The 26421-nt window shown below is 42.8% G+C and overlaps 1 protein-coding gene across 1 annotated transcript in view; it reads right to left on the reverse strand.

Moving 5' to 3' along the window:
- Positions 1–26421, reverse strand: part of LOC138851296 (uncharacterized) — a 68343-nt gene that overhangs the window by 37209 nt on the left and 4713 nt on the right. The window contains exon 2 of the mRNA XM_070080284.1: positions 7855–8717. Within this exon, the coding sequence (XP_069936385.1) occupies positions 7855–7872 (18 nt within the window). The 5' untranslated portion in view covers positions 7873–8717. The remainder of the gene's footprint in view (positions 1–7854; positions 8718–26421) is intronic.

Here is a 26421-nt window from a genome sequence, read left to right on the forward strand (position 1 = left end):
GTCTTTGTCCACCTTGTCAATTTCTCTCAGTATTTTGTATGTCGTTATCATGTCCCCCCTATCTCTCCTGTCCTCCAGTGTCGTCAGGTTGATTTCCCTTAACCTCTCCTCGTAGGACATACCTCTTAGCTCTGGGACTAGTCTTGTTGCAAACCTTTGCACTTTCTCTAGTTTCTTTACGTGCTTGGCTAGGTGTGGGTTCCAAACTTGTGCCACATACTCCAACATGGGCCTAACGTACACGGTGTACAGGGTCCTGAACGATTCCTTATTAAGATGTCGGAATGCTGTTCTGAGGTTTGTCAGGCGCCCATATGCTGCAGCAGTTATTTGGTTGATGTGCGCTTCAGAGATGTGCCTGGTGTTATACTCACCCCAAGATCTTTTATTTGAGTGAGGTTTGTAGTCTCTGGCCTCCTAGACTGTACCCTGTGTGTGTGTGTTAGTTACCATTTTGTCTTAGGCACATGTCGATGTGTACTCACCTAATTGTGGTTGCAGGGGTCGAGACTCAGCTCCTGGCCCCGCCTCTTCACTGATCGCTACTAGGTCCTCTCTCTCTCTGCTTCCTGAGCTGTATCATACCTCTTCTAAAAACTATGTATGGTTCCTGCCTCCACTACTTCACTTGCTAGGCTATTCCACTTCCTGACAACTCTATGACTGAAGAAATACTTCCTAACGTCCCTGTGACTCGTCTGAGTCTTCAGCTTCCAGTTGTGACCCCTTGTCCCTGTGTCCCCTCTCTGGAACATCATATCTCTGTCCACCTTGTCTATTCCCCGCAGTATCTTGTATGTCGTTATCATGTCTCCCCTGACCCTTCTGTCCTCCAGTATCGTCAGTCCGATTTCCCTTAACCTTTCCTCGTACGACATTCCCCTGAGCTCTGGGACTAGCCTTGTTGCAAACCTTTGTACTTTCTCTAACTTCTTGACGTGCTTGACCAGGTGTGGGTTCCAGACTGGTGCTGCATACTCCAGTATGGGCCTAACATACACAGTGTACAGTGTCTTGAACGATTCCTTATTAAGGTATCGGAACGCTATTCTCAGGTTTGCCAGGCGCCCGTATGCTGCAGCAGTTATTTGGTTGAAGTGTGCCTCCGGTGATGTGCTCGGTGTTATGGTCACCCCAAAGTCTTTCCCTGAGTGAGGTCTGTAGTCTTTGTCCACCTAGCCTATACTCTGTCTGCGGTCTTCTTTGCCCCTCCCCAATCTTCATGACTTTGCATTTGGCTGGATTGAATTCGAGAAGCCAGTTACTGGACCACATGTCCAGCCTGTCCAGGTCTCTTTGCAGTCCTGCCTCATCCTCATCCGATTTAATTCTTCTCATCAACTTCACATCATCTGCGAACAGGGACACTTCAGAGTCTATTCCTTCCAAGATGTCGTTCACATATATCAAAAATAGCACTGGTCCTAGAACTGACCCCTGTGGGACCCCGCTCGTCACAGGCGCCCACTGTGATACCTCTTCACGTACCATGACTCGTTGCTGTGTGTGTGTGTGTGTGTGTGTGTGTGTGTGTGTGTCAGAGACACGCACTTCCTAGTCACGCCACATGTGTACACACCTCACCACTATTCCTTCAGTTCTTGCTACACTTCTTCACATGATGTAACAATCCCTTGTACATCACTCAAATTATAAAGTAATCACAAGTATGTATATTTTCTTGTTTAGTGCAAATAGAGCTTTATATATTGTTAAAAATAAAACAATATGCCAATATTAAAATCGTATACAAAGTAATTATTTTTCTAAGTAAAACTGTGATTGTGTTTGACGGGACAGGAAGACAGAGGGAGGGAGGAATGAAGGGAAAGAGAGAGAGGCACGTGTGTAATGGTGTGTATACCAACAAGGGTGATGTAACCCCATGTACACACTGGGTCTGGCTGACGCAACACGGAAGATGTAAACTAGGTCCCCCTCGCCTCTCCCTACGTTGTCATGATGTAATGTTGATGGTGCTGCTGCTACCATGCTACTAACCACCACCACCACTATTACTCCTCTCCAAAACAAGTAAATTATAGTAATTAAATAACCCAGCTTCTCTCACCGTAGCCCCCTCAAGGAAGGTTCCTTGATGTTGGTGAGGGGCTCTTGATTTAGAGAATTGGATCTGTGCTCCAGTTCCCCGAATTAAGCCTGAATGCCTTCCACATCCCCCCCCCCAGGCGCTGTATAATCCTCCGGGTTTAGCGCTTCCCCCTTGATTATAATAATAATAATCTCACCGTAGCCAATTCCTCCCTCCCAGCACAACTATTCCTCCCTCCCAGCACAACCATTCCTCCCTCCCAGAACAACCATTCCTCCCTCCCAGCACAACCATTCCTCCCTCCCAGCACAACCATTCCTCCCTCCCAGCACAACCATTCCTCCCTCCCAGCACAACTATTCCTCCCTCCCAGCACAACCATTCCTCCCTCCCAGCACAACCATTCCTCCTTCCCAGCACAACTATTCCTCCCTCCCAGCACAACCATTCCTCCCTCCCAGCACAACCATTCCTCCCTCCCAGCACAACCATTCCTCCCTCCCAGCACAACCATTCCTCCCTCCCAGCACAACCATTCCTCCCTCCCAGCACAACCATTCCTCCCTCCCAGCACAACTATTCCTCCCTCCCAGCACAACCATTCCTCCCTCCCAGCACAACCATTCCTCCCTCCCAGCACAACCATTCGTCCCTCCCAGCACAACCATTCCTCCCTCCCAGCACAACCATTCCTCCCTCCCAGCACAACCATTCCTCCCTCCCAGCACAACTATTCCTCCCTCCCAGCACAACCATTCCTCCCTCCCAGCACAACCATTCCTCCTTCCCAGCACAACTATTCCTCCCTCCCAGCACAACCATTCCTCCCTCCCAGCACAACCATTCCTCCCTCCCAGCACAACCATTCCTCCCTCCCAGCACAACCATTCCTCCCTCCCAGCACAACCATTCCTCCCTCCCAGCACAACCATTCCTCCCTCCCAGCACAACTATTCCTCCCTCCCAGCACAACCATTCCTCCCTCCCAGCACAACCATTCCTCCTTCCCAGCACAACTATTCCTCCCTCCCAGCACAACCATTCCTCCCTCCCAGCACAACCATTCCTCCCTCCCAGCACAACCATTCCTCCCTCCCAGCACAACCATTCCTCCCTCCCAGCACAACCATTCTTCCCTCCCAGCACAACCATTCTTCCCTCCCAGCACAACCATTCCTCCCTCCCAGCACAACCATTCCTCCCTCCCAGCACAACCATTCCTCCCTCCCAGCACAACCATTCTTCCCTCCCAGCACAACCATTCTTCCCTCCCAGCACAACCATTCCTCCCTCCCAGCACAACCATTCCTCCCTCCCAGCACAACCATTCTTCCCTCCCAGCACAACCATTCTTCCCTTCCATCCCACCAATTCCTCCCTCCCAGCACAACCATTCTTCCCTTCCATCCCACCAATTCCTCCCTCCCAGCACACCAATTCCTCCCTCCCATCACATATACACGTTACACCCAAAACAGTATGAGTGACCAGCTAACATTGTAACAACCACAACAACGACCAGCTAACATTGTAACAACCACAACAACGACCAGCTAACATTGTAACAACCACAACAACGACCAGCTAACATTGTAACAACCACAACAACGACCAGCTAACATTGTAACAACCACAACAACGACCAGCTAACATTGTAACAACCACAACAACGACCAGCTAACATTGTAACAACCACAACAACGACCAGCTAACATTGTAACAACCACAACAACGACCAGCTAACATTGTAACAACCACAACAACGACCAGCTAACATTGTAACAACCACAACAACGACCAGCTAACATTGTAACAACCACAACAACGACCAGCTAACATTGTAACAACCACAACAACGACCAGCTAACATTGTAACAACCACAACAACGACCAGCTAACATTGTAACAACCACAACAACGACCAGCTAACATTGTAACAACCACAACAACGACCAGCTAACATTGTAACAACCACAACAACGACCAGCTAACATTGTAACAACCACAACAACGACCAGCTAACATTGTAACAACCACAACAACGACCAGCTAACATTGTAACAACCACAACAACGACCAGCTAACATTGTAACAACCACAACAACGACCAGCTAACATTGTAACAACCACAACAACGACCAGCTAACATTGTAACAACCACAACAACGACCAGCTAACATTGTAACAACCACAACAACGACCAGCTAACATTGTAACAACCACAACAATGAACGACCAGCTAACGCTAACCACAACAGTATGAACGACCAGCAGCACGAAGACTTTAATATCCCCAGTGACTACTGAGTCTTCAATAATTCTACGGGGCCTAAAAAAAAAAAAATGAAATTCCCTTCCAGATAAATCAAAAAGATCCCAATCCACCACCGACATAAGAAAAAAAAAATAAAACGTACCACCTTCATCTGACCTAAAATCTACAAAGACTTAACATGTTAAAACCCAATTTATCAACATCATTTCTCTTTGTGTAACTCATATTAACTTTCACATTGTTACTGAGGATGACAAGGATAAAACCGACCTGGATGATGAGTGTCAGGTAAACAGAGTTCCTTCTCTAACCTTGTAAGATATCTTATAGATGAGGGTAGACACACAAGGTAACCTATCTCATTTTGATGATAAAAAAAATATCCTTGAATGATTCTGGACGGGGAAACGGTATAAATTAACTCTACAAAAGAATTCGTTCGTCAGTATTGCAGATGTAGTTGATGCTCGTCTTTAAATAATTGAATAGTTTATTAGCGTGTCCAAGAACTAGAGGTCAACCCCTTTAAACTGCAATAAGTAATAACACACATATGTACATGGTATGATTGTTCAGATACTCTACGTGTCGTGTGCACACACATGTAGTCATATTAGATCTCATACTGGTATAAGTCCGTCCTTGAGATGTAAGTCAACAGTGTAAGTCTTGAGTCATTCATAAAGTGACATCCGCTGTGTCCAAGGTTGATACAGTCCATTACACTTCTTACAGTATCCTCGACAAATAATTTACCTGGAGTTTACCTGGAGAGTTCTAGGGGTAAACGCCCCCGCGGCCCGGTCTGTGACCAGGCCTCCTGGTGGATCTGAGCCTGATCAACCAGGCTGTTACTGCTGGCTGCACGCAAACCAACGTACGAGCCACAGTCCGGCTGGTCAGGTACCGACTTTAGGTGCTAGTCCAGTGACAGCTTGAAGACTGCCAGGGGTCTGTTGGTAATCCCCCTTATGCTGGGAGGCAGTTGAACAGTCTCGGGCCCCTGACACTTATTGTATTCTCTCTTAACGTGCTAGTGACACCCCTGCTTTTCATTGGGGGGATGTTGCATCGTCTGCCAAGTCTTTTGCTTTCGTAGTGAGTGATTTTCGTGTGCAAGTTCGGTACTAGTCCCTCTAGGATTTTCCAGGTGTACATAATCATGTATCTCTCCCGCCTGCGTTACAGGGAATACAGTTTTAGGAACCTCAAGCGCTCCCAGTAATTGAGGTGTTTTATCTCCGTTATGCGCGCCGTGAAAGTTCTCTGTACATTTTCTAGGTCAGCAATTTCACCTGCCTTGAAAGGTGCTGTTAGTGTGCAGCAATATTCCAGCCTAGATAGAACAAGTGACCTGAAGAGTGTCATCATGGGCTTGGCCTCCCTAGTTTTGAAGGTTCTCATTATCTATCCTGTCATTTTTCTAGCAGATGCGATCGATACAATGTTATGGTCCTTGAAGGTGAGATCCTCCGACATGATCACTCCCAGGTCTTTGACGTTGGTGTTTCGCTCTATTTTGTACAACACGTACTTTACTGTTCAGTGCTGTACCTCACATCACTGTATAATACTTTACATCACACCACAATAAAACACCTGAGTTACAAGTTCTCTAGTCAGTATCTACATAGAGGCTACACCTGTTCGCATGGTACATGATAATATGAAAACGTTTAAATATTCGTCACTGAACTGGTCCCAAAGATAACAACATAAACTAAGCAGAAAACCTAAACGAGATTAAACCTCTAGAATGAAAATGGGTATAATCATAATTTTTTAAGGGGTGGCCCGGTAAGCCAGCGGAAATCCTCAGTCATATGAAAAGCTCCGACTGCGAGTCATCATATGACTAAGACTCGTATCAGGAAGCACTTCTCTTGTTTCCTGACAAACTTCTTACCTCACCTTATAGTCAAGAAACCAGAGAGAAGACTTGGAAGGGACGGCAGACGGTGCAAAACACCCCCAATGAAAAGTAGGGGCGCCATTAGTATACTAAGAGAAAACACGGTCAGTGTTCGGGGCCCAAAACTGTTCAATAGTCTTTCACCAGACATAAGGGGAATTGCCAATAGACCCCTGGCTGCCTTCAAGAGGGAGCTGCACAGATACCTAAAGTCAGCACCCGATCAGCCAGGCTGTGGTTCGTAAGTTGAACTACGTGCGGCCAGAAGTAACAGCCTAGTTGAGAAGGCCCCTTTCCAGGGGCCTTCTCAAGGCCTGGTCAAGGCCTGGTCAAGGACTGGGCAGCAGAGGCGTTGACTCTCCCCGGAACACCCTCCAGGCAGGGATAGCCCTTTCGGTTCACAAACAAAAGACCCAGGGTTAGATCCTAGGGCAAGTGGAGACGTTCAGCATGTTTCCTGTTACCCATTTACACCTAGCAGTAAATAGGTACCTGGGTGCTAGCAGTCTGTTGTGGGTGGCATCCAGAGGGGTGGTAGTATACCCAAGATAGAGCTGGACCTGGGCATGTTTAATATTAACCTAAGGATAACTGTGTTAAAACACGCTGTAGTCAATAGAGTACAGGAACGACTCGAACAAGAGGACACAAATTTAAACTGAGTGTTTAAATGAGCAAAAAATTCATTAGAATAAAAGTCTCAGGACATAAAAGACGGCACCAGTTGAGTTTCATATCAGAGGCGCCATGGTGGTTTATTCTCTACACGGTTTCACCAGTTTCAAGGTCTGTAATTTGTTCAAGTAAGAACGGCCCATTGTGAGTCCATGTTGAGACTTGTTAACAAATTATATTCATCGAGGTAGCTTATTAAATAGGCTATAATTGAGTCTAACAATTTGTCAATTGCCAAAATCAGGCTTAATGGGTTGTAAAAAGTGTTGACAGGATAAAGGATGTAGCCGCGCCTCTGTAAGCACCAGCATACAAAAGTTAGTGTTTTGTTAGACAGGACACAACAGTATTTAATGACGGGTGTTAATCAGATAGATAATGACCCGTTCAGTGGTTAACCATCCGTTAACTTACCCCAGCGACACGATAACCGGCACACAAATGAATGGGAAAATGTTACCATGTTAACCCTTCCCTTTACCTAAGACAAAATATGACCCAAACCACAACTTTCCCTCCTCAGCCAGAAACCAGGAGGCTACAATATAACAATATTCACACTACGAGGTTACAATAGTCACACTACGAGGCTACAATATAACAATATTCACACTACGAGGTTACAATAGTCACACTACGAGCCTACAATATAACAATATTCACACTACGAGGTTACAATAATCACACTACGAGGCTACAATATAACAATATTCACACTACGAGGTTACAATAGTCACACTACGAGGCTACAGTATAACAATATTCACACTACGAGGTTACAATAGTCACACTACGAGGCTACAGTCTAACAATATTCACACTACGAGGTTACAATAGTCACACTACGAGGCTACAGTATAACAATATTCACACCGACCTTAGCCACCGAGTTGCAGGGGGCAGACACACACAGGTTCGGTGCTCAATATAGATACTCACTGGTGAGGCGAGGATCATCGTCTCCTGTGACAGTTTGTGCTGGAGGGGCGTCTAAAACCTTTTTTCAGCTCAGTCTGGCTAGCAGGTCCTGCTGGTAGAATATAAATTATCGACCACTTTTGCCTTCGACAGTATGTGCCGACGAGATGTGAACAGTTTTCAGCGTCACACGTGGTGAAAACAGCAGCACTAAATCACTCGCAGGGTGGGACAGTCTCAGGACCAACGCACGAGTCTCCAGTCACATGTGGGTACAGCACACTGTATCACTAGTAGGGTGAGACAAGTCTCAGGACCAACGTGTAAGTATAGTCACGTGTGGTGAATACAACATCACTCTTAAGGTGGGAGAGTCTCAGGAACGTCTGTATCCAGTCACATGCAGTGGATACAGCAGCAACATGGTATCTCGCAGTCTCAGGACGAACATGTGAGTATCCAATCATATGTGAATACAGCAACAATGTATCACAGGGCGGGAGAGCCTCAAGATCAACATGTAAATATGGTGAATACAACAACACAATCACTGGTATGGTGGGACAGCTTCAGTATCAGTGTGTGTGCACCTGTGCAGGATGCAGCAACGCTTCGCCGTGAAGTGAGACAACATCTCAAATCCGAGTTGTGATGACGAGGATATATAGTGCCTCAGGGAGGAGTGGAGACGTGGGAGAACCCAGGTAAGCATCAAGGTCCTCGCTAGGGAAGCTGCCGTCCCGCACCACTGCTCCTTTCTCTCCAGGACACTTGACTAAATTACAAGGCCACGTCAAGGCAGCACACACGCGATCGCCCCCACACACTGCTGCTGCTGTAAGGGCGGTCACCATCAGGAAGGAACCTCAACTCAAAAACTCCCGCTGAAAACAAGAGGGATCAGTTATCACATTATTTTATTATCATTATTATTATCTTTAGTTTGCTAAGAAAAAGACATATCTTCCACTATTATCTGCACTGGACCACTGGCTGGCGAAATGTTTCTAGTCGTCATCAAGACAGATTTGCTAGCTAGTTGTACCCGCCTAGCTGTTTCCAGATTTTTGCTTTCTTATCTTACTATAACATTTCTTTCCATTTGAGAATGCAGAGCTCTGATTCTTTCGCTGCATTAACTCCTTGTGTCCTAGACTGACACAAAAATTCATCTTAATAAATTCAAACTCCATATATTCGATAAATAAGCCTAAACCATTGTAAGTTTTCCGTGCTGAATAAATGTATAAATTGAAAGCAGGCCTAACACTTTCTTCCCGTATTTAATTTATTTATTTATTTATTTATTTATTTATTTAATAATTTGAACATACAGACGTACAAAAAAATACAGGTAAGAGCAGCATGCCAAAGCCACTTATATGCATAGCATTACGGGCTGGCTTAAAATTAACTTAAGATTAACTAAGCAATGATATAATCAGTGATAAAACATTAAGCCTGAGCTTGCTACCACCTGCAGCTCATAAGACTGCCATCCCCACGAGCCCATTTGAGGCGGGGTAGATGGCAGACCAAAGGCCTAGCTTCTCTCTATGAGCCCCGTGAGGGCGGGGAATGTGGCTAGGCCTGGGGACACTTGGTCCCAAAGATGAGGAGGTACTTGTGCCTCCTCTTATGGGAGACTTAAGTCTCGAGACACTCCCCAGATAGGGAGCCAAGGCCGGGTCACCACTACTTGGAAAAGACCCGGGCTGGAAGAATACCGGCGAATAAAAAAAAAAAAAAGATAAAACATTATTGAAAACAGATAACAATAAAGCACAAATGAGTATTACAAAGACAGGTCATATGGTTGCATGCATTGTTGTACATTCAGTAGAATGGAGTATTCTGTTAGGTAGTGTATTTAAAAATAACAAAGTTAGATTGGGTCTTAGGTTTAACATTTATGTGATATAATTATGAGAAACATTTAAGATATACAATTTATAAGGTTCAGTTATTCAGTATTTATTTGGTTTTGAGTGAGTAAGTGATCTTTGAGAAAAGACTTGAATTTATAAACAGGTAGTGTTTCTTTTATATTTACAGGTAATGAATTCCAGATTTTAGGGCCTTTTATGTGCATTGAGTTTTTGCATAGCGTGAGATGGACATTATTGACAGTTGTAAATATGTATGTTCTTCGCTATCCTCATAACATACTTCTTTTCTTTAATTACGGCCTTCACGGAGAAACATGCGCATCATTAACTTTATAATTAATTATTATAACTACCATTGCTCCTGCCTGGTACTAATTTGTTTACCATTATTAGTGTCCAAATACCTTTTACCAAACACCTGAATGCTTCCAGCAGGTCTGCAGTTTTTTTTCCGCCTTTTTTTAACATTTGAATGGTAATTTTTCCCATGCTGCTACCACGACAGTCAGCTAACACAGGTATTTATTGCCAGGTGTCCTGGATCAACAGCGGTAAAGGAAAACTTACTCATAAGTTTGACTGTGGTTAAGGATAGACCCGGGACACTGCGAATGTTCTCAACAGTGTGAGTCCCGAGATGGGATATTGGACATTCCAGAGTGGAGGTAGATGGTTCCAGTGTGGGAAGCGGCAAGCAGGCCACCACCACGACCATGGGCATCCTTGCCCCTTCCTACGCACGTCTCTCAACATGGCATTTCCTCTTCACAACCCACCACCAACATCCATGGACCGTCATACAATTTATGGTCTCTACGTGCAGTGACTTGAGAAACAGTATTGGGAAATACAAGAGTTCCTCTTACCTTTCTCCTTCAATAGATATTGTATTTTTTCCCCAACACATTTATTTATATACCTATTTTTTTAACCATTATGGGATATAACCGCAGTGCGCGTCTCCTATCGTAATCCATATTGTAGGAACAAAGATGTCTCCCGTTATACTTGATCACTCAGGCTGGACAATAAACATGAGGTCATAAAATATCTCAGGCTGAGTTAAATTCATTACAACGATAAGCAAGATTTCATTAGGCAAATGAAGACATCGTCAACTGCCAAGAAGTGGTGTGGCGATACTGACAAGATAAAAAAAAAAATCCAAGTTCAGGATATTTATTAAAAGAAACGTTTCTCCACGAGGGGCGAAACAAAGAAACCACTCGTGGTGTAAAGTTTTCTACATTAAATCCCCTAAACTGTGCTTAACTGTCCTCCTTTTTCGTACCAACAGCCAGAATGATGAAGCTATGATGAAGCCAGGTGTTGGTCCGGGCCGCCAGGCGCTCACCACCGGAATCAACATTCCATTATTGGACCCCTCAAGGAAGGTTCCTTGATGTTGGCGAGGGGCTCTTGATTTAGGAAATTGGATCTGTGCTCCAGTTCCCCGAATTAAGCCTGAATGCCTTCCACATCCCCCCCCAGGCGCTGTATAATCCTCCGGGTTTACCGCTTCCCCCTTGATTATAATAGTAATCCATTATTGGTTCATTACTTACGGCACCTTCAAACTTCCGTCCAGTAGCGTTATTTTCGTGTATTTTTCATTAAAGATAATTGATTACATCATCATTATGCATTTACCCTATTCTATATGATAATTACATTGCGGGAACAAAAACTAGCTATGTTTCGCTGTAATATTCCATCACAAGATGAGTTTCACACATCACTGATGAAATTTATTAGTTTGTGCTGGCAAACTTAACTAAGGTGATGAGGATATCCTCACGTATTCTACTTTGTGTTCAGTAAGTTTATTCAGGTATACACAAATACAGATACATAGATTATCATACATAGTAGCATATGTGTAGAGAATCTGGAATAACCCCAAAAAAGTCAGATAAAGTGACGTATTACCACTGGGGTCCTTCAGCAACTACCAAACCCTCGGAGATTTCGTTCTAGTGGAGCTGGAATTACTATTACTTGGGAATTACCATCTTCCAGGATAGTCTATCCCACTTCTTCACATATAAAAGTAGAGGGAAGGAGGTGGAGGGAAGGAATGGGAGAAGAGGACTGGAGGAGAATATTTGTAGTGGGAGGAGGGGTAGCGGAGGTACTACTAGCATACCAACTACCTGGTAACTACCTGGTGATGCTGTTGCTAGCATCACCACTCTCGCGGCCCGGCTCTAACCACGCCTCTACCAAGACAGCCTTAACAACCAGGCTATTGGTGCTTGCAATTTGTGATGCCGCTGATCAATTAAAATAATAAAAGTAACCTCTGAAGAGCAGGTAGGGGTTTGAGACCCCTTAAGTTTTTAAATGAATATATATATATATATATATATATATATATATATATATATATATATATATATATATATATATATATATATATATATATATATTAGATAAAACTGGTCAGTTAGCAGAAACTCATTTAAAATTAAGTCCTTTCTAAAAAGTTTTCTTAAACGTTTAAAGATATACTTTCTTTCATTTATGTTAATGCAAAAATTAATAATTTTCTACGAAAAGAATCTTAGAAATTTTACCCAAGCTTAATATAACAAACGCAGTTTAATTTAGCCTAATCCAACTAAATATATTTTATATAAGTTTACAATAATTTAATAATAAACAAACAATGAATTTTTTTTTTTCGTTAGGTTCAGAATGATTTTTTGCGAAATCACCGCATACACAAATTTTCGCTTGCTTATTCGGTAAGAAGAGCGTTGCTATTTAAGAGAAAATTGCAAGTTTTACCTATTCGGCACGACACACACACACAGGCTGAGGAAAGAAGGTGGAGAACTCACAAGAAACGACCAAGTAGTATGTGAGGAGCTCAACATGAGATTTAAGGAAGTATTTACAGTGGAGACAGGAAGGACTCTGGGAAGTCAGAATGGCGAATGGGGGGGGGGAGGGGGCTACACCAACAAGGGACATACCAGCAAGTGCTGAATGAAACACACACAACTGAGGAGGAGGTGAAAAAGCTGCTAAGTGACCTTGATACCTCAAAGGCGGTGGGACCGGACATCTCTCCATGGGTCCTTAGAGAGGGAGCAGAGGTGCTGTGTGTGCTACTAACAACAATTTTCAACATATCCATTGAAACTGGGCAACAACCTGAGGTATGGAAGACGGCAAATGTAGTTCCGATTTTTAAGAAAGGAGACAGACAGGAGGCACTAAACTACACATGTATAGGAGAGTGGTGGAGCACCTAGAACGGAACATGCTTATAAACGACAACCAGCACGGATTCAAGGAAGGAAAAATCCTGTGTCACAGCCCTACTGGAGTTTTATGGCAAGGTAACGGAAGTAAGACACGAGAGAGAGGGGTGGGTAGATTGCATTTTCTTGGATTGCAAGAAGGCCTTCGACACAGTTCCTCACAAGAGATTAGTGCAAAAGCTAGAGGATCAGGCACGCATAACAGGAAGGGCACTGCAATGGATCAGAAAATACCTGACAGGGGGTCAGGTACGTGACGAGGTGTGAAGAGTGGGCGCCTGTGGCTTTCACAGGAGTCAGTCCTAGGACTAGTGCTATTTTTGGTATATGTGAATGACATGACGGAAGGGATAGACTCAGAAGTGTCCCTGTTTGCAGATGATGTGAAGTTAATGAGAAGAATTAAATCGGACGAGGATCAGGAAGGACTACAAAGACACCTGGACAGGCTGCAAGCCTGGTCCAGCAACTGGCTTCTCGAATTTAACCCTGCCGCATGCAAAGTCATAAAGATCGGGGAAGGGCAAAGAAGACCGCAGAGAGAGTATAGGCTAAGTAGCCAAACACTGCAAACCTCACTAAAGGAAAAGGATCTTGGAGTGAGTATAATACCGAGCACATCTCCTGAGGCGCACATCGATGAGATAACTGCTGCAGCATATTGGCGTCTGGCAAATCTAAGTATAGCGTTCCGATACCTCAGTAAGGAATCGTTCAAGATTCTGTACACCGTGTACGTCAGGCCTATACTGGAGTATGCAGCACCAGTTTGCAACAAACACCTGGTTAACCACGTCAAAAAATAAGAAAAAGTGCAAAGGTTTGCAACAAGACTAGTTCCAGAGCTAAGGGAAATGTCCTACGAAGAAAGGTTCAGTGAAATCGGCCTGACGACACTGAAGGACAGGAGGGTTAGGGGAGACATGATAAAAACATATAAAATACTGCGAGGAATTAACAAGGTGGACAGAGACAGGATGTTCCAGAGGTGGGACACAGAAACAAGAGGTCACAATTGGAAGTTGAAGACACAGATGAGCTAAAGATATGTTAGGAAATATTTCTTTAGTCATAGAGTTGTCAGGAAGTGGAATAGTCTGGCAAGTGACTTAGTGGAGGCAGAAACCATACATAGTTTTAGGGCGAGGTATGATAAAGCTCATGGAGCAGGGAGAGACAGGACCTAGTAGCGATCACTGAAGAGGCGGGGCCAGGAGCTATGGATCGTCCCCTGCAACCACAAATAGGCGAGTACACACGTGTGTAGCACTTGGATATCTTTATTTTGGAAACGTTTCGCCAGTCAGTGGTTTCATCAGTCTAATACAGAGCAAAACGTTGAAAGATGAAGAGTTTGAGGCAGTCAGTCTCTCATAAGTTTTCAGTCCATCAGCTAGGTACGTTCACACTAATGTAGGTACGTTCACACTAATGAGGTAGGTGCGTTCACACTGAGGTAGGTACGTTCACACTAATGAGGTAGGTACGTTCACACTGATGATATAGGTACGTTCACACTAATAAGGTAGGTACGTACGTTCACACTGATGATATAGGTACGTTCACACTAATGATATAGGTACGTTCACACTAATGAGGAAGGTACGTTCACACTAATGAGGTAGGTGCGTTCACACTGAGGTAGGTACGTTCACACTAATGTAGATACGTTCACACTAATGAGGTAGGTGCGTTCACACTGAGGTAGGTACGTTCACACTGATATAGGTACGTTCACACTAATGAGGTAGGTACGTTCACACTGATGATATAGGTACGTTCACACTAATGAGGTAGGTACGTTCACACTGATGATATAGGTACGTTCACACTAATGAGGTAGGTACGTTCACACTAATGATATAGGTACGTTCACACTAATGATATAGGTACGTTCACACTAATGAGGTAGGTACGTTCACACTGATGATATAGGTACGTTCACACTAATGAGGTAGGTACGTACGTTCACACTGATGATATAGGTACGTTCACACTAATGATATAGGTACGTTCACACTAATGATATAGGTACGTTCACACTAATGAGGAAGGTACGTTCACACTAATGAGGTAGATACGTTCACACTGATGATATAGGTATGTTCACATTAATGATATAGGTATGTTCACATTAATGATATAGGTACGTTCACACTAATGAGGTAGGTACGTTCACACTGATGATATAGGTACGTTCACACTAATGAGGTAGGTACGTTCACACTAATGATATAGGTACGTTCACACTAATGAGGTAGGTACGTTCACACTAATGATATACGTACGTTCACACTGATGATATACGTACGTTCACACTGATGATATAGGTACGTTCACACTAATGAGGTAGGTACGTTCACACTGATGATATAGGTACGTTCACACTGATGATATAGGTACGTTCACACTGATGATATAGGTACGTTCACACTAATGAGGTAGGTACGTTCACACTGATGATATAGGTACGTTCACACTAATGAGGTAGGTACGTTCACACTGATGATATAGGTACGTTCACACTAATGATATAGGTACGTTCACACTGAGGTAGGTACGTTCACACTGATGATATAGGTACGTTCACACTAATGAGGTAGGTACGTACGTTCACACTGATATAGGTACGTTCACACTAATGATATAGGTACGTTCACACTAATGATATAGGTACGTTCACACTAATGAGGAAGGTACGTTCACACTAATGAGGTAGATACGTTCACACTGATGATATAGGTATGTTCACATTAATGATATAGGTACGTTCACACTAATGAGGTAGGTACGTTCACACTGATGATATAGGTACGTTCACATTAATGAGGTAGGTACGTTCACACTAATGATATAGGTACGTTCACACTAATGAGGTAGGTACGTTCACACTAATGATATACGTACGTTCACACTGATGATATACGTACGTTCACACTGATGATATAGGTACGTTCACACTAATGAGGTAGGTACGTTCACACTGATGATATAGGTACGTTCACACTGATGATATAGGTACGTTCACACTAATGATATACGTACGTTCACACTGATGATATAGGTACGTTCACACTGATGATATACGTACGTTCACACTGATGATATAGGTACGTTCACACTAATGATATACGTACGTTCACACTGATGATATAGGTACGTTCACACTGATGATATAGGTACGTTCACACTAATGATATAGGTACGTTCACACTAATGATATAGGTACGTTCACACTGATGATATAGGTACGTTCACACTGATGATATAGGTACGTTCACACTGATGATATAGGTACGTTCACACTGATGATATAGGTACGTTCACACTGATGATATACGTACGTTCACACTAATGATATAGGTACGTTCACACTGATGATATAGGTACGTTCACACTGATGATATAGGTACGTTCACACTGATGATATAGGTACGTTCACACTGATGATATACGTACGTTCACACTGATGATATAGGTACGTTCACACTAATGATATAGGTACGTTCACACTGATGATATAGGTACGTTCACACTGATGATATAGGTACGTTCACACTGATGATATAGGTACGTTCACACTGATGATATAGGTACGTTCACACTAATGATATAGGTACGTTCACACTGATGATATAGGTACGTTCACACTGATGATATAGGTACGTTCACACTGATGATATAGGTACGTTCACACTGATGATATAGGTACGTTCACACTGATGATATAGGTACGTTCACACTGATGATATAGGTACGTTCACACTGATGATATAGGTACGTTCACACTGATGATATAGGTACGTTCACACTGATGATATAGGTACGTTCACACTGATGATATAGGTACGTTCACACTGATGATATACGTACGTTCACACTGATGATATAGGTACGTTCACACTGATGATATACGTACGTTCACACTGATGATATAGGTACGTTCACACTAATGAGGTAGGTACGTTCACACTGATGATATAGGTACGTTCACACTGATGATATAGGTACGTTCACACTGATGATATAGGTACGTTCACACTAATGAGGTAGGTACGTTCACACTGATGATATAGGTACGTTCACACTAATGAGGTAGGTACGTTCACACTGATGATATAGGTACGTTCACACTAATGATATAGGTACGTTCACACTAATGAGGTAGGTACGTTCACACTGATGATATAGGTACGTTCACACTAATGAGGTAGGTACGTACGTTCACACTGATGATATAGGTACGTTCACACTAATGATATAGGTACGTTCACACTAATGATATAGGTACGTTCACACTAATGAGGAAGGTACGTTCACACTAATGAGGTAGATACGTTCACACTGATGATATAGGTATGTTCACATTAATGATATAGGTACGTTCACACTAATGAGGTAGGTACGTTCACACTGATGATATAGGTACGTTCACACTAATGAGGTAGGTACGTTCACACTAATGATATAGGTACGTTCACACTAATGAGGTAGGTACGTTCACACTAATGATATACGTACGTTCACACTGATGATATACGTACGTTCACACTGATGATATAGGTACGTTCACACTAATGAGGTAGGTACGTTCACACTGATGATATAGGTACGTTCACACTGATGATATAGGTACGTTCACACTAATGATATACGTACGTTCACACTGATGATATAGGTACGTTCACACTGATGATATACGTACGTTCACACTGATGATATAGGTACGTTCACACTAATGATATACGTACGTTCACACTGATGATATAGGTACGTTCACACTGATGATATAGGTACGTTCACACTGATGATATAGGTACGTTCACACTAATGATATAGGTACGTTCACACTGATGATATAGGTACGTTCACACTGATGATATAGGTACGTTCACACTGATGATATAGGTACGTTCACACTGATGATATAGGTACGTTCACACTAATGATATACGTACGTTCACACTAATGATATAGGTACGTTCACACTGATGATATAGGTACGTTCACACTGATGATATAGGTACGTTCACACTGATGATATAGGTACGTTCACACTGATGATATAGGTACGTTCACACTGATGATATAGGTACGTTCACACTGATGATATAGGTACGTTCACACTGATGATATAGGTACGTTCACACTGATGATATACGTACGTTCACACTAATGATATAGGTACGTTCACACTGATGATATAGGTACGTTCACACTAATGATATAGGTACGTTCACACTGATGATATACGTACGTTCACACTAATGATATAGGTACGTTCACACTGATGATATAGGTACGTTCACACTGATGATATAGGTACGTTCACACTGATGATATAGGTACGTTCACACTGATGATATACGTACGTTCACACTAATGATATAGGTACGTTCACACTGATGATATAGGTACGTTCACACTGATGATATACGTACGTTCACACTGATGATATAGGTACGTTCACACTGATGATATACGTACGTTCACACTGATGATATAGGTACGTTCACACTAATGATATAGGTACGTTCACACTGATGATATAGGTACGTTCACACTGATGATATAGGTACGTTCACACTGATGATATAGGTACGTTCACACTGATGATATAGGTACGTTCACACTAATGATATAGGTACGTTCACACTGATGATATAGGTACGTTCACACTGATGATATAGGTACGTTCACACTGATGATATAGGTACGTTCACACTGATGATATAGGTACGTTCACACTGATGATATAGGTACGCTCACACTGATGATATAGGTACGTTCACACTGATGATATAGGTACGTTCACACTGATGATATAGGTACGTTCACACTGATGATATAGGTACGTTCACACTGATGATATAGGTACGTTCACACTGATGATATACGTACGTTCACACTGATGATATAGATACATTCACAATAATGAGGTAGGTAAGTCCACAATAATGAGGTAGATAAGTCCACAATAATGAGGTAGATAAGTCCACAATAATGAGGTAGGTAAGTCCACAATAATGAGGTAGGTAAGTCCACAATAATGAGGTAGATAAGTCCACAATAATGAGGTAGATAAGTTCACAATAATGAGGTAGGTAAGTCCACAATAATGAGGTAGGTAAGTCCACAATAATGAGGTAGATAAGTCCACAATAATGAGGTAGGTAAGTCCACAATAATGAGGTAGGTAAGTCCACAATAATGAGGTAGGTAAGTCCACAATAATGAGGTAGATAAGTCAACAATAATGAGGTAGATAAGTCCACAATAATGAGGTAGGTAAGTCCACAATAATGAGGTAGGTAAGTCCACAATAATGAGGTAGATAAGTCCACAATAATGAGGTAGATAAGTCCACAATAATGAGGTAGGTAAGTCAACAATAATGAGGTAGGTAAGTCCACAATAATGAGGTAGGTAAGTCCACAATAATGAGGTAGGTAAGTCCACAATAATGAGGTAGGTAAGTCAACAATAATGAGGTAGGTAAGTCCACAATAATGAGGTAGGTAAGTCCACAATAATGAGGTAGGTAAGTCCACAATAATGAGGTACCACAATTTTACCACCTGCGGGTGTATATTATTCATGTCAGACTAGTCACTAGATAAGAGTGAAGGTAATACATATTTAGCAGCCGGAAGCGTGCTGGCGACCTCTTCTTAGGAATGACTGTTGCTTTCATTATTGTTATCAGCTCAGACAGTGACTGTTGCTTTCATTATTGCTATCAACTCAGACAGTGACCATTATTGCTATCAGCTCAGACAGTGACCATTATTGCTATCAGCTCAGACAGTGACCATTATTGCTATCAGCTCAGACAGTGACCATTATTGCTATCAGCTCAGACAGTGACCATTATTGCTATCAGCTCAGACAGTGACCATTATTGCTATCAGCTCAGACAGTGACCATTATTGCTATCAGCTCAGACAGTGACCATTATTGCTATCAGCTCAGACAGTGACCATTATTGCTGTCAGCTCAGACAGTGACCATTATTGCTATCAGCTCAGACAGTGACCATTATTGCTGTCAGCTCAGACAGTGACCATTATTGCTGTCAGCTCAGACAGTGACCATTATTGCTATCAGCTCAGACAGTGACCATTATTGCTGTCAGCTCAGACAGTGACCATTATTGCTATCAGCTCAGACAGTGACCATTATTGCTATCAGCTCAGACAGTGACCATTATTGCTATCAGCTCAGACAGTGACCATTATTGCTATCAGCTCAGACAGTGACCATTATTGCTGTCAGCTCAGACAGTGACCATTATTGCTATCAGCTCAGACAGTGACCATTATTGCTATCAGCTCAGACAGTGACCATTATTGCTATCAGCTCAGACAGTGACCATTATTGCTATCAGCTCAGACAGTGACCATTATTGCTATCAGCTCAGACAGTGACTGTTTTAATTTTAGACAAGTGCTCGTGAGATATACTATGACAGTTTTCATATGTGAACTGAAGTGTCTGATGAATTTACCGGAAATGTTTAGTAATATAATGTATATGCAGGTGAGTAAACCTCGACATTATTGAAACTGATGCTGGCCTGAAATATGAACACCCGGAAGATGGTAATTCACTAGTGTCCCCGAGTTATATTCACAGTCAAGACAGCACAAATATTTTGCGAAAACCACAGTATGTGATTTATTCTGCTGGCATGACTTGTGTGCTTACGATTTTTTTTTTCTTTTAACTATCTTTTTTAGTTTGTCATGAAAAGTCAAGTAACGCAGAGAAGAAAATGCAGTCACCATTACTTGTTCAGTAACTGTGTTACCACAAGTGCATCGACATCACGGTTTGTGGGGTGAGTATTGCAAACTGGTGTACGAGTGAGGGGCGAAGTGAAGGAAAACTATGTCAGTGGAGGTTTGTATTACATCAGTGTGGCGATTACTACAACCATCACTTGACAAGACTCACCTGACTCTCACAGCCGCCACATAACACTAGTCATAACACTTATCTTCCTTTGTCTCTCATAACTACTGTGGTTGCTAGGAGTATCCACCTCTGGCCCCATCCAATGATTAAGAAATACAAGATAAAGATATATTTATGCTAAATACAACTAGAAATTTGTAGGATTTACCCAAGACAGGACTGAGAGGCTGGGGTCAACGCCCCCGCGGCCAGGTCCGTGACCAGGCCTCGTGATGGATCAGGACCTGATCAACCAGGATATTACTGCTGGCTGCACTTATTAAACCGACGTATGAGCCACAGCCTGGCTAGTCAGGTACTACTTTAGGTACCTCTCCAGCACCTTCTTGAAGACCACCAGGGGCCCACTGGTAGTCTCCTGGGTATCTTTACTAAAGCAACGTTTTATCTACCCGTCAGGAAAGATGCCTAGGTATTCCACATGTGTTTTACTCTTCACTTTAACAGTACCGAATTATACTATTTATAGTAGGACGGTTAATGGAGTTGAAAGCCTATCGACTACACTTAACCTTTTTTCAATACTAGACAAGAATACTTTAATCAGATTTATCAAGGCTAAAGTGTAAATTAGAGTAAAATGAATCGCATCGGTCAAGAGCAGTCATCAAACTCAGTGTATATACACTTAGAAACATACATATACACTTAGAAACATACATATACACTTAGAAACATACATATTTCAGTGTACAGAGGACGTCCAGGACACCATCTACACTCAGTGTTTCCTTGTTCACTTACCGTCAAGGACAAGCTTCTATGGTCACAGGAAATCTAAAAGACTCGCTGATATATGTTTGTCCAGCGGGTAATTTAAAATGTTTTGTTCATAACTTGGAATTAGTGAATCATCTGAACCTGTCTCAGTATTTATGAACCTTCATAACCTGTGTTTCGGTGTTTGTGAACCTTTTAAACCCGTCTCGGATTTATGAATCATCTGAATCTGTGTCCCAGTATTTGTGAACCAACTGAACCAATTCTCAGTAATTACGAACTTGGTGACTGAGTACACCTGAAGCTTCAGGAACTATTAAGTCAGTAATTATTAACCGTTTGAACAATTATCTTAGTATTTGTGATCTTTTTAGAGTTGTTTTGATAATAATAATAATAATAATAATAATAATAATAATAATAATAATAATAATAATAATAATAATAATAATGTTATATTTCTGAAACCAGTGACTCAGAATTTTTGAAATATTAAAACGTAGTCATTATTTCTATTTTTAATTTGTAATCATCTTGATAAAAAGCCAGAGGTTGCTACCACCTGCAGCTCACAGGACTGCCATCCCCACGAGCCCCTTTGGGGCGGGGCAGATGGCAGACCAGAGGCCTAGCTTCTCCCTGCGAGCCCCGTGAGGGCGGGGACTGTGGCTAGGCCTGGGAACACTTGGTCCCAAAGATGACGGGGTACTTGTACCTCCTCCCATGGGAGACTTAGGTCTCAGACGCTCCCCAGATAGTGTGTGAACCATTTATCTCAAACAATTTATATGAGGTCCGACCTAGAAAATGTACAGAGAACTTTCACGGCGCGCATAACGGAGATAAAACACCTCAATTACTGGGAGCGCTTGAGGTTTCTAAACCTGTATTCCCTGGAACGCAGGAGGGAGAGATACATGATTATATACACCTGGAAAATCCTAGAGGGACTAGTACCGAACTTGCACACGAAAATCACTCGCTACGAAAGCAAAAGACTTGGCAGACGATGCACCATCCCCCCAATGAAAAGCAGGGGTGTCACTAGCACGTTAAGAGACCATACAATAAGTGTCAGGGGCCCGAGACTGTTCAACTGCCTCCCAGCACACATAAGGGGGATTACCAACAGACCCCTGGCAGTCTTCAAGCTGGCACTGGACAAGCACCTAAAGTCAGTTCCTGATCAGCCGGGCTGTGGCTCGTACGTTGGTTTGCGTGCAGCCAGCAGCAACAGCCTGGTTGATCAGGCTCTGATCCACCAGGAGGCCTGGTCACAGACCGGGCCGCGGGGGCGTTGACCCCCGAAACTCTCTCCAGGTAAACTCCAGGTATCCAGATGTCCTCTGAACCTACTGAGGTTGTGTATTTGTTTACAACACACACTCTCCACGTAGTTTTAATAGTCTCGTGTTTGTTTTTTCTTCTTCTTCGGGATACAAACAGTTTATTTATAGGTTTGTTATACATAAAGTGTCTACACTAGTTGTGATGTAGTGACTGGTTGTGTAGACTGATGTCTGCACTAGTTGTGATGTAGTAACTGGTTGTGTAGACTGATGTCTGCACAAGTTGTGATGTAGTGACTGGTTGTGAGTGATTTTCGTGTGCAAGTTCGGTACTAGTCCCTCTAGGATTTTCCAGGTGTATATAATCATGTATCTCTCCCGCCTGCGTTCCAGGGAGTACAGGTTCAGGAACTTCAAGCGCTCCCAGTAATTGAGGTGTTTTATCTCCGTTATGCGCGCCGTGAAGGTTCTCTGTACATTTTCTAGGTCAGCAACTTCACCTGCCTTGAAAGGTGCTGTTAGTGTGCAGCAATATTCCAGCCTAGATAAAACAAGTGACCTGAAGAGTGTCATCATGGGCTTGGCATCCCTAGTTTTGAAGGTTCTCATTATCCATCCTGTCATTTTTCTAGCAGATGCGATTGATACAATGTTATGGTCCTTGAAGGTGAGATCCTCCTACATGATCACTCCCAGGTCTTTGACGTTGGTTTTTCGCTCTATATTGTGGAAGGAGTTTGTTTTGTACTCTGATGAAGTTTTAATTTCCTCATGTTTACCATATCTAAGTAATTGAAATTTCTCATCGTTGAACTTCATATTGTTTTCTGCAGCCCACTGAAAGATTTGGTTGATGTCCGCCTGGAGCCTTGCAGTGTCTGCAATGGAAGACACTGTCATGCAGATTCGGGTGTCATCTGCAAAGGAAGACACGGTGCTGTGGCTGACATCCTTGTCTGTGTCAGATATGAGGATGAGAAACAAGATGGGAGCGAGTACTGTGCCTTGTGGAACAGAGCTTTTCACAGTAGCCGCCTCAGACTTTACTCTGTTGACTACTACTCCTTGTGTTCTGTTTGTGAGGAAATTATAGATCCATCTACCAACTTTTCCTGTTATTCCTTTAGCACGCATTTTGTGCGCTATTACGCCATGATCACACTTGTCGAAGGCTTTTGCAAAGTCTGTATATATTACATCTGCATTCTTTTTTGTCTTCTAGTGCATCTAGGACCTTGTCGTAGTGATCCAGTAGCTGAGACAAACAGGAGCGACCTGCTCTAAACCCATGTTGCCCTGGGTTGTGTAACTGATGGGTCTCTAGATGGGTGGTGATCTTGCTTCTTAGGACCCTTTCAAAGTTTTTTATGATATGGGATGTTAGTGCTATTGGTCTGTAGTTCTTTGCTGTTGCTTTACTGCCCCCTTTGTGGAGTGGGGCTATGTCTGTTGTTTTTAGTAACTGTGGGACGACCCCCGTGTCCATGCTCCCTCTCCATAGGATGATAAAAGCTCGTGATAGGGGCTTCATGCAGTTCTTGATGAACACGGAGTTCCATGAGTCTGGCCCTGGGGCAGAGTGCATGGGCATGTTTTGAGTTACGTCCAGCTTGTGACGATACGATGATGGTGCCGATGATTGACAGCAGAAGCTGAACTTGATCTTACGACCAGAGCTTTGGTAAGAAGGGTAAGGAAGAAGGATGGGTAAGGAAGAAGGATGGGTAAGGAAGAAGGATGGGTAAGGAAGAAGGATGGGTAAGGAAGAAGGATGGGTAAGGAAGGATGGGTAAGGAAGAAGGATGGGTAAATATAGAAATATGGGAAAAGGATGGGAGAAGAGAGGCAGGATACGAAAGGGAAGTGACACAACCACTATGGTGCAATTTGAAACGTGTATGTGTAATAACAGATAATTATTGGAAGTGGTATAACACTTACCCATCAGAGTCACACAGATATATAGGTGCATGACTCTGAGTCCGTAATAGATATACAAGTTGCAATTGCGTTTTTTTGCGACTGCATAACGAATATTGCGACGACAAGGCAAGGCGATGGTTATATAAATAATTCATGTAAAATCACTGGACACATTGGCTTCTTTCAAGTTGGTGTCCCGCCATAGTAAATATAGTGAATTTTTAATAGTAGATGTGAAAGTAGAAAAGTTATGTAAGATATCTCCATAATTAGGGGAGATAATATTCTTAGTAGACATAGAAGGGTTGTGGTGTTAGCCAATCATCTTCATCTGCAGGGAGGTTGTTCAAGATCACTGGTCGATGGTAATCGTCTTTATGGATGAAGCGACGCAGCCTCTGTGGGAGAGTCATTCTTTGGGTCCTGTGGGGGAAATGATATAGTCGGTAGTATTCTCAACTTGGGGAGGATGTTCTCTATCTAATATGTAGAGTTCTTGCATTGCATAGAGTTGCCTCTTTTTCAGCATATAAAGGCGTACATTTAAGGCAGTAATATCCTGGTGTACGTGTAAATCTGCCATTTTCATTCTCGACAGAGAGGCACAGTTCGTCAGATCCAATTGCATGATGGGTCTCTTCTAGAATATGTAAGCAGATACAGGTATCTAGGCTTTGAGGTTCCACTACTTGGACCTGTTGTAACAAGACTTTGTCGCCAATACAAAGAACGACTAAGAGCACTTAGAGTTGTGGCAGGGCTTCACCCCAGGTATGGTGCTAATGTTAAAATTGTGAAAATGATGTATCTTGCTTATATTAGATCATTGGTTGATTATGCTGCGCCACTACTTGCTCTTGTGTCTGACTGGAAGCTTGGAGGGCTGGAAAAACTGCAGAACGAAGCAATGAGGATCATCCTAGGATGCCCTCGTACTGCCAAAATTTTAAATATGCAAAAAGAACTTGATATTCCAAGCATCAGAGATCGTGTTACTGAAAGAAATATCCTAATTGGGGTTAATATGCTCAGGCAAGCTCATTCAAACCCCTGCACAGAAGCCCTCCAAACTCTCCTCAGCACTGGTGAACACTCCTCCAGATGGATCGAAAAGACTGGAACCGACCTCCGCATGAATCAGATACATGATCTATGTCAAGTAAGGCAACAGCGGCACTTCTCAGCTCCATGGAATATTACCCCATTCCAACTACCATTCCTCCATTTCCCCCCAAACTACTTCTTAAATCACAAGCAAAACTTCGCCTTGAAGCCAAACATGAGGCCTTAAGCTGTATTGATAACTTAGTCACACAGCACACACTCTCGCAAATTATTTACGTTGATGGTTCTGTTCACCAATCCACTGGTGCAGCTGGTAGTGCTGCTGTTGTCGTACAGAGTGATGGCTCTCTTAAAGAAATTGGAGCACGCATCAATAATTGGGCCTCTACCCTTCAGACAGAACTGTTTGCCATACTCCTTGCACTGAAATGCATCTATGTATCAAAGATTGACAGT

The sequence above is a fragment of the Cherax quadricarinatus genome, unplaced genomic scaffold (genome assembly GCF_038502225.1).
Source record: "Cherax quadricarinatus isolate ZL_2023a unplaced genomic scaffold, ASM3850222v1 Contig273, whole genome shotgun sequence".
Taxonomy (NCBI): Eukaryota; Metazoa; Arthropoda; class Malacostraca; order Decapoda; family Parastacidae; genus Cherax; species Cherax quadricarinatus.